Source organism: Parus major, chromosome 3 (genome assembly GCF_001522545.3).
Source record: "Parus major isolate Abel chromosome 3, Parus_major1.1, whole genome shotgun sequence".
NCBI lineage: Eukaryota > Metazoa > Chordata > Aves > Passeriformes > Paridae > Parus > Parus major.
The window spans coordinates 46,878,054-46,892,343 of record NC_031770.1 but is presented as its reverse complement, the minus strand read 5'-3'; the positions used below and the strand labels follow the sequence as shown (position 1 = coordinate 46,892,343).

The window sequence follows — 14,290 nt, the reverse complement described above, 5'->3', positions numbered from 1 at the left end:
GCTTAAAGAGATCTGAAGGAAGTAAACTGATTTTCACCTCCCATCATGGCTCTTTTCTGCAGTTTCCACTTTGTTTCCATTCTGCTTTTATGAAGATGTTGCCCTTATCCAAGTTGAAATTTGTATTCTTGTATCTTCAGACCATTTCTTTAACTGATCAGTATGTTTCTGTTCTCCTCAGAGTTTCAGCAGATTTTAAGTCCTTTCATTTGGTATTGTTATCAATTTTGATACCGGTGCTTTTTAATGCATCTTTCAAGTAATGAATGAGAATATTGAGTAATGGGATCCAGAACAACAGCCAAGGGAAGTTTGCCTGATTGAAAACAAAAAATGGAGATAATCATTAAAAAGAAATAATGCTGGAATAGGACCTGGTTTAATTTGCCTATTGGTTCTAAAGCAGAATGGTAACACCTGGCTCATTCCTGGCAGATGCTTGACTATTTTCCTCTTGGATATCTCCAGTGCTGTCCAGTCCTCATCCCTGACTGTTGCAATGTTTTTCTGTTTCCAGTTTAAGAGTGTCGGGTTCTGATAGCTACTTTCAGAGTATTTTCTTTCAGCCATGTTTTGTTCATTCATTTCCTGTTAATTCTCAGGTATCATTGTTACTGCAGCCTTCCACAGGCAGATTCCCAAGTATGCTACCTGTATCTCATGGATTCATGCTCTTTTACAACTGTCAGATGTTCTACTCTCTAACTTGCTGGTTTCTGTGCTGCTCTGACCACTTTTGTATTCAGCCATAATAATTTGATACAGTGTCCATTATTATTCTCACATTATCCAGTTAAGAAATGAAGTCAGAGACCAGTGTTTGTCTGTGTTATTTCAGTGGGTGGCGGTTCAGCTGTTGAACTGTGAGCTTTTCCCAACTTGCCCCTTTAAATTCTGAGCAGGTCTGTTGGCAGCTGTGTAGCTGTAGGTATTACTTGACCACACATCATGAGAGATTTTTTTTTTCCCCCTCAGGAACACCTGCGTGTATTTATAGAACTGACTCTGCATTCTGTTAAGTCTTGCTGAGGAAATTAAGAAAAGAATAGAAGTCATTACAAAATATTTGGCACACTTTTTGACAGAATGTAAAATAAAAATCCTTGAGGAGGAAAAAAATAAGGACACCGTATTAAATTTGTGCCCATTTGCTGTGTGATACCAGAATGCTGAATTTAAGAACCATCTGAAAAGCATACTGAAGTTAACAACAGGTTAATGGGTCTTTGAAGTGTATTTAATAAAGAACTGCCAGGCCACAAAGATAGATCAGTCTTTGTTTACATAGCAAAGTGAATTAAATAAAACTGCAATAGTTTGGCTTAATGGCATCTTTTTTTTTTTTTTGGTCATTAGGTTTTCTCTGCAGTGTCTCAATAGAGCTATATATGTGCTTTTCTTTTGCATGTAGGAAAATACCTGGCAGGGCTGGTTTTATTTCTCGATTAAATGTTAATTTTTTCCCCCATCCCTTCTCACAGTATTCATAAAGCAGTGTAGCAGACAAAACAAATTAAACACCTGTCTGTACATTTTTAAATGCTCACAATCAGAGTGGCTCTGTGGCTTTGTGATTTTGATCTTCTGCAGTCTCCTCTCTTTGCAAGAGATGGGGCATCTAATGTATATTATATCTAGAACCTCCTGTTACTCAGAACCTTCATATCTGTTTTCCAGTGGTACATTCACATATAACACGTATGCAGAATTGCCAGTAAGTTTTCAAAAACCCTCCTAAAATGTGCCATTTTCCCTCCCAATTGTGTTAGAAGTATGAAACTTGTAGGTAATCAAATCTGAATTACATCATGATTAAGTTCTAGGCTTCAGGTCACTGGGTTATAAAGTGAAATAGGTATTTTTGTCATATTCCAGCTTTTTTCCTTCATTGTGTGCATTAATGAAGAGTGAACCGAATGTGGGTTTGGTGCTGGTTTGGTTTTGTTTTTTGGCTATAGGTTGGTCTTTGTTGTTATGGTTGGTTTTATTGCATTTAGGATTTTAAAAATTAAGGATAACTAAAATTATTTTAAAGACAAGAAAGGAAGAAGAAAAATCCATTGTGGATTTTTTTTTAAAAAATGTTTACTTAAATTTTTTTTTGTGGTTATAAATGAAAATTTTGATAGGATGTCAGTCTTGCACAGAGGAAACTAATTGTAGGTATGCAACTTTTTGCATATGATAGAGGAAATGGCAATAAGTCACTTTGTATTCCAATGCAGACTGGTCAGTGGGGTTTTGCAATGTTTTGCTGTGTTAATGTTCTCTGTACACCTCTGTGAAAACTTTTCTTTTTGACAGCTGGTGTGACTGTGCTGACTTCAGCAATAGCAGTGTTTTTCCTTTTAGGTTTGATTTGAGCTGTGGGCAACATCATGCTGCTCATCTGCTGGTTTTCAAGTTGTAGCTCCTAAACCCCTTCCTGCCTTTGGACCACAAAGGGCTCCAAGACATGATGACTTAGAAAGTCATATTATTTCAGATGTGGAAATATCTATGAAATTTCTACGGGTGTCCTCTGCTTAATTATGAGGGAAAAAAGACAAAGAAGGAAGCACAGCAGAATTGATCGTCTTCTGATAGCTCACTGGCACTTCAGTTGATTTTGAAGGTGCAGCTCTTAATGATTAGTCATGCTTGGTGAGGAAATTGTTCTTCAATATCTGAGTTCCAGACCAGAAGACTCCTCAGACAGCTATTAAATGTTCCTTTCCTTTAAACATCACAGGGTCTAAAGGATTGTTTGCCAGTAGAGGTTGTATTGGCGCCTGGGAATTTGAGATGGTGACCGAATGAAAACAAAGAAGAATTCCCACAAGACAAATTAAATATGGCCTTAGCTGGATCTCAGCTCCCTTAGACTGCTGCTTGTGATTTCCTACAAGGGAAAACCTTACTCCAAAAAAATAGTCCAGACTCCACATTTTCAGTGTTGGCTTTCTTTCACTATCTTTATGCAATTCTTTCCGTGGGATATCTGAATTGTTCAAGTAGACACTGTTTCAGTTGCTATCAAAGGGTGTCACAGTTGCTGACAAAGGGTTTTCAGTTCACACATAAGTCCATTTACTTCCTATTCTTGTACTCCCCAGTCATTTTTTGAAAAGGTTTTTTTCCAGAATTGCAGTTACTTTCATTATCTGTGCTTCTGAACTGTACACAGCAATATTTGTCCTTAATCCTGGTTGACTGACCAACTTACTCTGTTTAAACTTGGCTTGCTTCAAGCAAAACCCCCACACTTCAGTGATTCCAAGAAAAAAGGAACATAACCACAACGTTTCCCCAAAGATTTTGCATACAGCTGATTCACTTGACCTCAAAGATGATAAATTATGGACAAATTTGGACTGCATCCATGTATTCACCATTTTCTATAATAAAGCTGACTTTTTTTTTTTTAATCATCTCTGGCAGAGTGTAGGATGTGTTCAGCCAGCCCAAGTGTGCTGTTGAGCATGTTTGTGGAATGCATAATACCACTTCTTTTGAGATTTGATTATTTTGTCTGACTTGTTTCTAATGCCTAATATTTTCCTGCTATTACAGGAAGGCAGAAATTTTCCTTTTCATAAAAAGTAAATACTCTTCTTCAGGAGAAACAAACAACTAGAATAATCTTGTTATTAGCAGACAAGAGCAATGATGTCTTTATTAAAGCTTTATTAAAGGAGTTGAGAGAAGTCATCCTAATAATTTAATGCCATAGGTTGCTTTGGGGCAACAGATAAGGTTCCTAGTGAGGGAAGATGACTCTCTCTTCTATCACTTTATCATTTCCACCACAGAAAGCCTCTTCTCTTCTTGTGGCACATAGTGACGTCAAGCACATGTTGTCTGTGCCATAGCATACAAAAGCGGTAAGATAATGCTCTCTGTCTTCTATAGGCTTGTTAATACAATTGCAATGAACAGTTGAGGTTATGTGCTTTTGGTACAGTGAGGTTTGGTGCTTTTGGTATCCATTCCTGTGTCTCTGATTTTTACTGTGCAACTCTCCTGCTACGTCAGCTGTTAGTAGATGGTAGCTCATAGATTGGCTTTAGCTTGTATTTCTCCATGGTTGCAATTTTTGTAATGCTGAATTTTTCTTTTGTTTTTAAACTAAACTAATCTGATATGTATTGTCTGGAAAGTGGCCCTGTGCGTGAAAGCGGCACCCTGTTTTAAGTATTTACAACTTGCAAATACCCAGGTTGGGCATTATGCTTAAGATTTTCATGGCCTCTTGTGTTAGAAGGTCATCATCTTTCCTTCAGGCCTTTGGCATAGGTACACATGTTCTATTATATTTCTGTATGCATTAAGGCTCCCGTAGTGTGGCCCCTGTTTTGCAGGCAGAAGGGGAAACAAGCTGAGATCTCTGATGTGGTGATCACTGATGGCACCTGCTGGGCTTCACAGGGTTAAGGAGCTGGCTGGTGTACCTCACAGGCTGCTGCTGCACTCCATTCAGCTGGGCTTGTGGAGTTATTTTAATGTATTTTACTTACTGTATGGTATGAATCATGCAACAAAGGGTTTTGCTTTTATTACTGAAAACAAATTCTCAGTTAAAACTTGAACCCAAAAGAATTTAGACTGTTAAATTGATGTGGCAAGCCAAGGAAACTGAGATTGACTCTGACTCGAGGAGCTGCACATGGAGTTTGGGGCAGTGTAAGGGTGTGGGGGCTGTCTGCAGCTCACCATCCTCTGCTCATTGTGAGTTATTCTAACTAGGTTTAAAATCAATACTCTCTGTTTCCTTCTTCATTTGTAGTTGTCTGGAAATTAGTTTCTATCAGTTCATAGCTTCTGAATTTGAGCAAGAAGCTGCCTTGGAAAAAAAAAACTTAATAAAATGGCCCATAATTGTACTCTTATCTTTTAAGTGGATACAGTAGTAACTAGACTGCTGTGAAAAAAAACAACATTTTGATTAAATCAAATCTACAAGGCATATAACTAGAGATATTTCCATGTTGCTTTAATAATTAAAAAACTTCCAAGGAAGAGGAATGCAGTCTCCATACTAAAGACATTGATACAGAGAGGTGAAATTAGTTACAAGCTCTTTAATTTTAAGGAAAATCTTAAAAATGTTTCTGTGATATTACTCTGACACTCTTGATGCTGTGCTATAAGATGCTGTGGAGTTCTTGACTAGTAATTCAAGCTTCTCTGCTGTGAAATTGGCTGTGACAGGTGATTGGTAAAGATAGTACATATGTAATTAATATTCCTTTTTATTTAGGTAAGCACAAATTGCATATGATTTGGGCAGACAAGAAAAAATAACTTGTTACTCCTGTAACCACCTTAATACCAATTATGAAACTTAAGCTTTGCTGTTTAAAAAAAAAAATTAGCAGTTTTCATCTGATGTTTATGACTTCTCTAATGTGTTAGCTTGTTTAGACAATAAACATCACTTTTTTGTTAGGTATCAAAATGAAACAATTTTCCTGACACAATGAGAGAGCAGTAAGAAATGTTTTTATCAATGTGTCAGTCTTTCTGCTTGCCTAATTGTGAAGAGGAGAAAGCTGCTATGAACTAGTAACAGCCTGGTTCTACAGAAAAGGTAAATCCTGAATGAGAAGTTCTCCTTGCTCTTGTCCCAGATTAAGTGGGAAGAGAAATGCTTATTTTCAAGTCTGTGTGTGTGGAGTAGCTGCTCTAAACAGAAAACCAGACTGCCAACTCTTTTAGCAGTCTTGGAGCTGAATTTCTTCCCTGGCAATTAGAATCATATCAAAGGGACAAATAAAGAAATTGTCCTAAATGTAGGGCATCAGCCGTATTATCTGTGGCATTAAATTAAGTCACTGGATTGTTCAGAGGGTGGGTATTTGTCTCAAATGTATATTGAGGTGGGTTTCTGGTATGCTTCAGAAGATGATTTGTGATTTCAGGTGACAGTTAAAAGGTTACTGTTCAGGCTTTTGTAGTTGCACAAACTCTTCCAAGATCAAGGTACATACATTAAAGAATGTGTTTGGGGTATTGACTTCTCTTTAGATGAGTTGGAAGCCTTTTGACTGAAATTTTCATGGCTTTGTAACATGTGTTGGAAAACCAGAGGAAAAGCAAAAAGCAAAATATTTCTGAGAAGTTATCCCAACTTCTTGTACATAGAAATCTGTCATGCTGTGATGGCAGTGGTGGTCTGCAGGCTCTCTGTCCCCAGGATGGTGTGGTCCAGATGGCAGCTGCCTCTCCCAAGAGTCTGGCATGGGAATGGTGTCCTTTCCCCGTCCAGCCCCATGCTTATCCTGCTGAAACTAACCCCCCCACTACTGGTGTGGGTGCTACTGAATATTCCACACTAAAGCTTCACCTCTTTGTTCTGTAACAGGGACACTCACTCACAAACACCTCTTTCCGGCCTCCTGGATCCAGAAAATTTTGGGAGAGGAGTTTTGGCACTTGGAAAAATGAGGGGTTTGGCCAGACTGTAAAGAGAAAAGCCATTAGGTTCTGGCTTTATCCCACTAACCTGTGTTTGTTGCCTATTCAACACCCCAGAAGCTCATGAGCAGGACAAGCTTTTTTAAGTCCTCTTCCACGTGACTTTAGGATGTCTAGTAGGTACCTGTAAAAATAATTCTCATACCCCATACTGATGTAAGGTTAGAGCAGAGATATTTTTTCTGTCTTTGGTAGGAGGATGACTTAGAGGAGAGGCATGTGTGGTCCAAGGGGATATTTTAGGCTTGCTGCAAGGTTTCATTATCTGCTAGAAGTTGTTGGGAAAGCATGTGATTAATACTTTTGGAGAAGGGTTGGGGAAGAACAGTCACACAATACAGCCTATGTGTGTGGGGGACTGTGTATTTTATCTATCAGTGTGTGTTTTTAAGGAAGGGGTAAAAAGTCTGAAATTTTTGCCTTTTTTATTGTAGCTAAGAAGGGTGCACTTGTTTCACTTGTTTAGAAGCTTTTTTTTTTTTTTTAAGCTTTTTTTCTGAATTTAAGGAACAACTTGAAAAGGCAGATGCAATTACATCAGAATACAACTTTCATTCCACCAGTACTGTTTAGGAATAAAAAAGTAGCTTGGAGGTTGGGAAGAATAGTTAGAGAAGTGAATTCTTGTCAGTTCCATCTTTACCAAGATTTGGTAAAGGTCTTTGATACTTGATTATTTAAGAAAACTTTTTGAGGTTAACCATGCTCACTTAAAATGTACAAGGATACAGCTGGCAAATTTTTGTCATACATATAATTGAATGCTGATTGATTGATTGATTAATTAAAGCCACCTTGGGCCATGTTATTTTGTTTGTAAAATGACAGTGTGCATCTAACCTTCTATTACAAATGTAGTCAAAATAAATTACTTGTTAATCAAAAATTAAAACAGAGGAAATTTATTTTCCTTGAATTATTTGACATTACAAAACATAGAGATGGGATAGAGATGCACTGGTTCCATGAAATGGAAAGTTTGGAAGTTGCATTGGATGTCTTTTGTTCATCTCCATCCTTCTTATTTTTGTAGGAAATTCCACTTATCTGGATGACCACGGACCACCACCTCAAAAGGTAAGCCACTGTTATTTTTGTATTTGCTTTATCTTTACTTTTTTGGCTTTTGTTTTAGCTTGTATGTTTACTCATGTGCCAGGCAACTCTGCTGAGTTTACATCAACAGCATGTGGACTTTCTTTTTTCCCTCAAGTGTTTTCAGATGTTTGTAAGTAACTTGGGTTAAAATGCATTGTGATTAAGCTAATGGAATTTTTCTCACTGGATCAAGGGGAGGCAGGGATTTAGTGGTTTTGTCTGTCAGCACTTTCATGCAAAAAAACTAGACACTGCAGTTGGAACTAATCTGGCAGGTGAAGATAGCCTTTGGCTGGTAGCATTTTCTGAAACGTGTTCTGCTGCAAACACAATACTTGAAGCAGATCAGTAGGATAAATTTAATGAATGTGAGTAATGAGCCCTCTTTTAGGAATAAGGCTCACTTCTCCTACCATATGGGACTGTGCTGCATAAGCTTTTCCTTCATGTCATCATGGCACCTCATGACATTTCAGGTTAGGAAGAGCATCATGATAGTTTCTTCAAGAGGAAAAAAGTGGGAGTAAGCATTTAGGGTCTCGTCAGGGTTTTTTGTTGCTTTTATCCTGTGTTGGTTTGGTCTCCAAACACGATTTGGTAAAATATTGTGCCTGCCTTTCCAGTCCGTTAGAGCTTCTTTTGCATAGTACAGACACATACTAAAAGGATGGATTATTTCACTGATGTGGCCCACCGTGGGTGCTAGAGCAGCAGGTGACAATGAGTGGTTAGAGCAGGAATGGGTGTGAATTGCCACTACCTCTGGCTGTAGCCCTCCCTCACCTCTGTTCAGCTGACTGTCAGTCACATCCTGATCTGCGGGCCTTGAGTTAAAATGATCAACCACATGTGTGCACCTCTGTGGTGAAACAGTTGGCTTCTGGTCAGCACAAGGAGGATAAAGTGGAAAGGAATTCCACTCAGCTTAATTATTAGTGAAAACAGACAGGAATCTGGGTATCTTCACCTTTTTGCTGTGCAACAAAATCTGCAATTTTCAGCTGATACGTGAGTATTTGTACATTGTTAAAGTTTAAGTGACTCACATGGAGGAATAATATACATTTGATTTTCTTCCTGTCAACACAAATTACTCAATTGCAAAAGCAAATGGATGTAGAGAGAAGTGACAAAATCAACCTGTTATGTTTATCATTGCAAACTGAGATAGGACACAGGTATTCTAAGGCAAAACAAAACTTGCCAAGAGAAAAAAAACTGTTTAGTACTCTCTGGTTCTTTCAAAATATTTTTTTTCTTTTTTTTTTTATTTATTTAGTATTACCTGCTTCTCTTGTCCAGGAGAACAGCAGGCTGCATGAAGTAAAGAATTATGTTTGTTGTGTCTCCACAGTGAGCACTCTGCTTTGAAGAATAAAGCAATGCTTATTCCAAACCTGTATTTCTCATGCATGCATTAGCATTCAGAAATGCCAAGCTGTTCTAGTAAGGATAAGGCTTTCATCTAGATAAGAGTTTTTAACCTTGAAAACTTTTTTCAGATTTTGGTACTTTTTCTTCTGGAATTTTGCTTTACCAATTAATGGTGCTGTGGATGGGATCCATACTCCAATGGGCAGTAGGAATTGGACAGATTTATCCAACCCATTCACTTTTCTGTTTACATTGTGAAAATATCTTTTGCCTGTCTAAACATGTAATTTTAGGCTATGTTCACACAGCCTCATCCAGCTGCAGCTCAGCTGTCTGTAGAGAGGCCAGCTCAATAGATATCTACACAATAGATTGGTTGGGTAGGTACTCTTTGATTAGCTACCTACAGTCAGTAAAGTTTTTGGGCTTCCTCTGTAATCATCCTCACTCCTGAACGCTTGGTAAAAAGCTCAACAGAGTAACAGGCTGTTAGATAGCCTGTTTATACACATGTATATGCACACACACACACACACATATATACATATATGATATATATGTATGTATATTATATATATATGATATATATATCATATATATTATATAGCCTTGTGTAAGTTAAAAGTATTTTATTTTTTGAAGTATTTGCCTGTGTTTCAAAAGCATTGATAAAATATGGATCATTTTGATCATCCCTTCGACAAACCTGCTTATTCCTTAGTGATTTGGGTTTTTTTTTTTTGTTTTTTATTCCTCTAAGCAAGACATGGGTGGAGATTGATAGATCCCCAGATAATTCCTGGTATTTGCTTGGGGTCATGTTTTGAACTGAGATGTTCGTGCTTTGTAAATCTCATGCATTGCATTTTTGGCTACGTGCAGTTATTTACCCCCTTACAGCTTCATATCTGAACCGTGAACTCCGTGGGTGTGAGTGAAATTCACTGTAATTGTCATTATCTTTCAAGTAGCCTCCATTCACATGGCTTGATAGCTGCCTTCATTTAAACTAACAGATGGTTAAGGTCTATGCATGCTTTAATTCAGCATATAAAAATGCATCAGAAGAAATCAATCCTGACTCCAACATTTAAAATATTTTATTATAAAATGCGTAAAAGCTAGAAGTGGAGATAATGAACAACAATGCATTGCCTGAGGTTGAAATGACTGGTAGCTAGTATGAGCAGTGTGTAGTAAGCTGTAGAGGAAGGCCACCAGCAGTTGATACGCACTGGACCGTGGCTGTTTTGCAGAGTACATTCCAGTGTTTGTAGGAAATCATATTAGTTTTGGCTCTTTGTCATGGCTAGGTGCCAGAGCTTTGGATTTTTTTAAATACCTGTGTGGGGGTTTTTTTTCCCCCAGTGGAAGAATTGGAAATAGCACTTGTTCTCTGAGTAAGGAATTAGCATCATCACATTTCAGGAGATCAGGGTACTGGTCTGGTTTTTTTCAAATAAAGGTGGCAGCACAATTTTCTCAGTGCAGGCAAAGAATGAAAGCCTGGCTCATTTCTGTACCTAAGCATCGGTGGTGTGGTTTTGATTCTCCTTGAAGACCAGGTGAGCCAGCTTTTAAGGTGTTCCCCCACTACAGGTTTACTTGACTGTTGAAGATTAGCAGTGGTTACCCTTGCCAATGATATGAAGGTAATGTGTCTAGGTGTGGTGGTTTGACCCTGGCTGGAGGCCAGGCACCCACCAAAGCCTCTCTATCTCTCCCATCCTCAACTAGACAGGAGAGAGAAAATATAGCAGATGAGATCATGAGATAGGGACAAGCAGAGATCACTCACTAATTATAGTCACAGGCAAAAAGATTCAACTTGGAGCAATTAATTGAATTTACTGAAAATCAAAATCAGAGTAGGATAATGAAAAGTAAAGCAAATCTTAAAACACTTTTCCCCCACCTCTCCTTCCTTCCAAGTTTAACTTTATTCCCAATTGTCTACCTCCTCCCCACCAGCAGCACAGGGAAACAGGGAATGGGGATTAGTGATCATGTATTGTTTCTGCCTCTGCTTCTTCCTCTCCAGTGCAGGATCCCTTCTGTGGGAGACAGTTTTTCCCAAGTTTGTCCAGTGTGAGTCCTTACAACTGGCTTCAGTTCTTCATGATCTGCTCGAATGTGGATTCCTTCCACAGGGTGCAGGTCTTGGGTAGCAGGCTGATCCAGCCAGCATGGGTCCCCCATGGATTCACTAAGTCCTGCTGAGAAACCTGCTCTAGTGCCGGCTCTTCTCTCCATGAGTCAAATTGTCCTTCCAGGAGCCTGCTCCTCCATGGGCTACAGGTGGACCTGTGCTCCTCTGTGGAGCTCCATGAGCCACAGGGGCCACACAGTGGACTGCAGGGGAATCTCATTTTGGGCACCTGGAGCACCTCCTCCCTCTCTTTCTTCACTCACCTGGGTGTTTGCAGGGCTATTCCTCTCACATATTCTCACGCCTCTTTTCTCTGGCCTCAAATTAGTTTTGCACAATAACATTTTTTCCTTCTTAAAAGTATGTTATCTCAGAGGCAATACTACCATTCCTGATTGGCTTGGCCTTGTACAGCAGTGGGTCTGTTTAGGAGCCAGCTGGTGTTGGTTTTGTTGGACATGGGGGAAACTTCTGACAACTTCTCACAGAAGCCATTCCTGTAATCCCCTCTGCAGCAGCAGAACTTTGCCATGTAAACCCAATGCACATAGGCCGCTCAACTTTGGTCCTTAGGCACCAAAGACTTCACAAGATTGACTAATCCTAGATTTTTCATGAGTTCTGAGACAGATCTGTGTGCACTTCTCTGCAGGTAGATGCAACCTCCAGTAGCCCTAGCAGTGATGTTAGTATATGATAGATGAAAAAGAAATACGGTTGAGCAAAACAACCACTGCTGGTGGTTCTACACTGCCAGTGAAAGTTGACTCTTTCCTATTTCAAATCTCTCACTCCCTCCTGGCTTTTTTTAAAGTAAGCATTTGAAAATGTAAATTTTAAGGTTTGCAAAGTGATCATTTGTTTATCCTTTTTCTGTAGATTGGTATTTAAGTGGTGCCTTTAAGATTATGCTAGCTTGGTTTTTACAAACACTTTTGAAATGGATGTTCACTAGTGGCTGATGGTGTTTGCTTAATATATTTCATGTCTGAGCATTTCTGCAAATAAAGTGGGTGTATTTTGTTCCACTATTTGGACCAGCTATTTCCTTATCAAATCTTCACAAGATTTTTTTTGTTCTATCCAAGATGGTGAAACTGGCCTTGGAGGACAAATGATGCTAACTTTATCTGACCTACTGTTGTTTTTAATTGAAAGCTTTTCCCTGAGAACTTGGCAAGAGCATCAAGATATGTCCCTCTTTCAGTAGTGATGACATATATATTAGTGGGGGAGCTGTGCATATGGCTTACAGATAAATTACAGTGAAGGACTCTAGTCTCCTTTTCTTGATGGTTTTCCCTTAGGATGCCTGTCATGGACCCAGTGTCTTTTGGCAGCTGTTCAGGTGTCAGCAAAACGCTATGCTTAGCATGTGTGACAGTGCTTTAAATGAATACAAAAATGGATGGGGGCTAGGATGAGGTCAAAATCAATCAAAATAAGAGACATAGACAAAATAAATTTGATTGGATTTTATTGCTTTAAATATGGAAAGTGGATAAGTACTCTTTTCACCACTCTTTAAGTTCTTAGCTAGTAATTACATGCTAATTGTACATGTTTTTCTTATGGAGCAAAACTACCATATCATAATTGAATCATTTGGAAAAGACCTCTAAGGTCATTGAGTCTTAACCCTAGCCAACACCATGTTCAGCACTATGGGAAAAGGTGGCAGAATCCTTGGGTGTGTACATACTGTATCCAGTTCTAGTCACTCTCCATTGTCAATTAGATTATTTATTCGACTTCAAATCTTACTAAAAGGTCATTTCAGCATTGCCCCTTTTACACTGAGTTTTTATGTTCATCAGGTTTATGTCAGTTTTATTTTTACCTAGTATTTTGATAGCAGCATTAAGATAATGAGAGCTCTGTGTGTATATATTTTTTTTATTAGTTTTTTTTTTTTAGTTTTGATTTTTTTTTTCCAGTGGATGCATCGTGTTTCATTTGAACTAGTGTTTCAGTTCTAGCCATCCCTTATGAGAACATGGTTTTAACCCTTCAGCCCCCTACAGTCTTAAGTGATTGATTTGTTAGGGATAAAGCGTTTGGTTTACAGCCAAACAAACAAAAGAACAAATTAAAAAAACAAACAAACTAACAAACCCCCCAACACTTAGAAGCAAGCAAGATTTGTTTTCTTTTAGGTATATGCTTACCATGGATTTTAAAAGCCTGAGTAGTAGTGTGTTGTTTTTGATAGAGTTGAAACTGTTTAGCTGAAAAATGGGCAGATAATCTTTAAAGTAATCCTTCCAGGGCAGGTTGGGAAAGATTTCTGTGATTTAAAAAAAAATTCTACCCTGCTTATGAAATGAAGAGTTGAGATTATTGTGCAGTGTACAAATTTTCAGCTAGAAAAAATTGTCAGAATTTAGCAAATAGAGTAAGTAACAGAAGCAAGCAAATATAGATAGAAGTAATAGAAGTAAGTAAAATAGAGTAAGTAATTTCCAGTGGTTACCAGACTTAGTACCTGGCTGATAAAATACTAAGAGAGAATTCACTAACTGCCTTAACCACAAAGATCCCTTTTATAGTTTGAAGCACTGTTTTACAATAAAACTGAGCTTTTAGGCCTAAAAAAACCCATAAAGCATTTCTCCACTTCCCTCAGTTTCCTAGAAGCAGTGTGTTGTGGTTTAACCCAGCCAGCAACCAAGACCCACATGGCTGCTCTCTCACGCTCCTACCAGAAGGTCTGGGGAGAAAATGGGAAGGGTAAAAGGTAGAAAACTCATGAGCTGAGATAAAGACAGTTTAATAGGGAAATCAAAAGCCACACACACAAGCAGAGCAAAACAAGGAATTAATTCACTGCTTCCCATGGGCAGGCAGGTGTTCAGCCACCTGCAGGAGAGCGGGGCCCTATAACACGTAACAGCAACTTGGGAAGACAAGCCCCACCACTCCAAACAACCCCTCTACCTTCTTCTCTTCCCGACTTTATATACTGAGCATGATGTCATATGATCTGGAATATGGATCCCTTTGGATATCCCAGTTGGGGTCAGCTATCCAGCTGTATCCCCTTCCAATTTCCCAGGCACCTCCGGTCTACTTGCCAAAAGAAAAGCACAAAAGACCTTGGTTCTGTGCAAGGCCTGCTCAGCAATAACAAAAAATATCTATATTATAACAGAATATCTCTCTATTATTGCTGCGCAGCACAAATCCAAAACAGACACGTAATAGCCACTGGAA

At 38.6% G+C, this 14,290-nt stretch overlaps 1 protein-coding gene across 1 annotated transcript in view; it reads left to right on the top strand.

Annotated features, from left to right (window-relative positions):
* Positions 1-14,290, top strand: part of UST (uronyl 2-sulfotransferase) — a 155,594-nt gene that overhangs the window by 48,351 nt on the left and 92,953 nt on the right. The window contains exon 2 of the mRNA XM_015623067.3: positions 7,490-7,533. Coding sequence (XP_015478553.1) covers positions 7,490-7,533 — 44 coding nt within the window. The remainder of the gene's footprint in view (positions 1-7,489; positions 7,534-14,290) is intronic.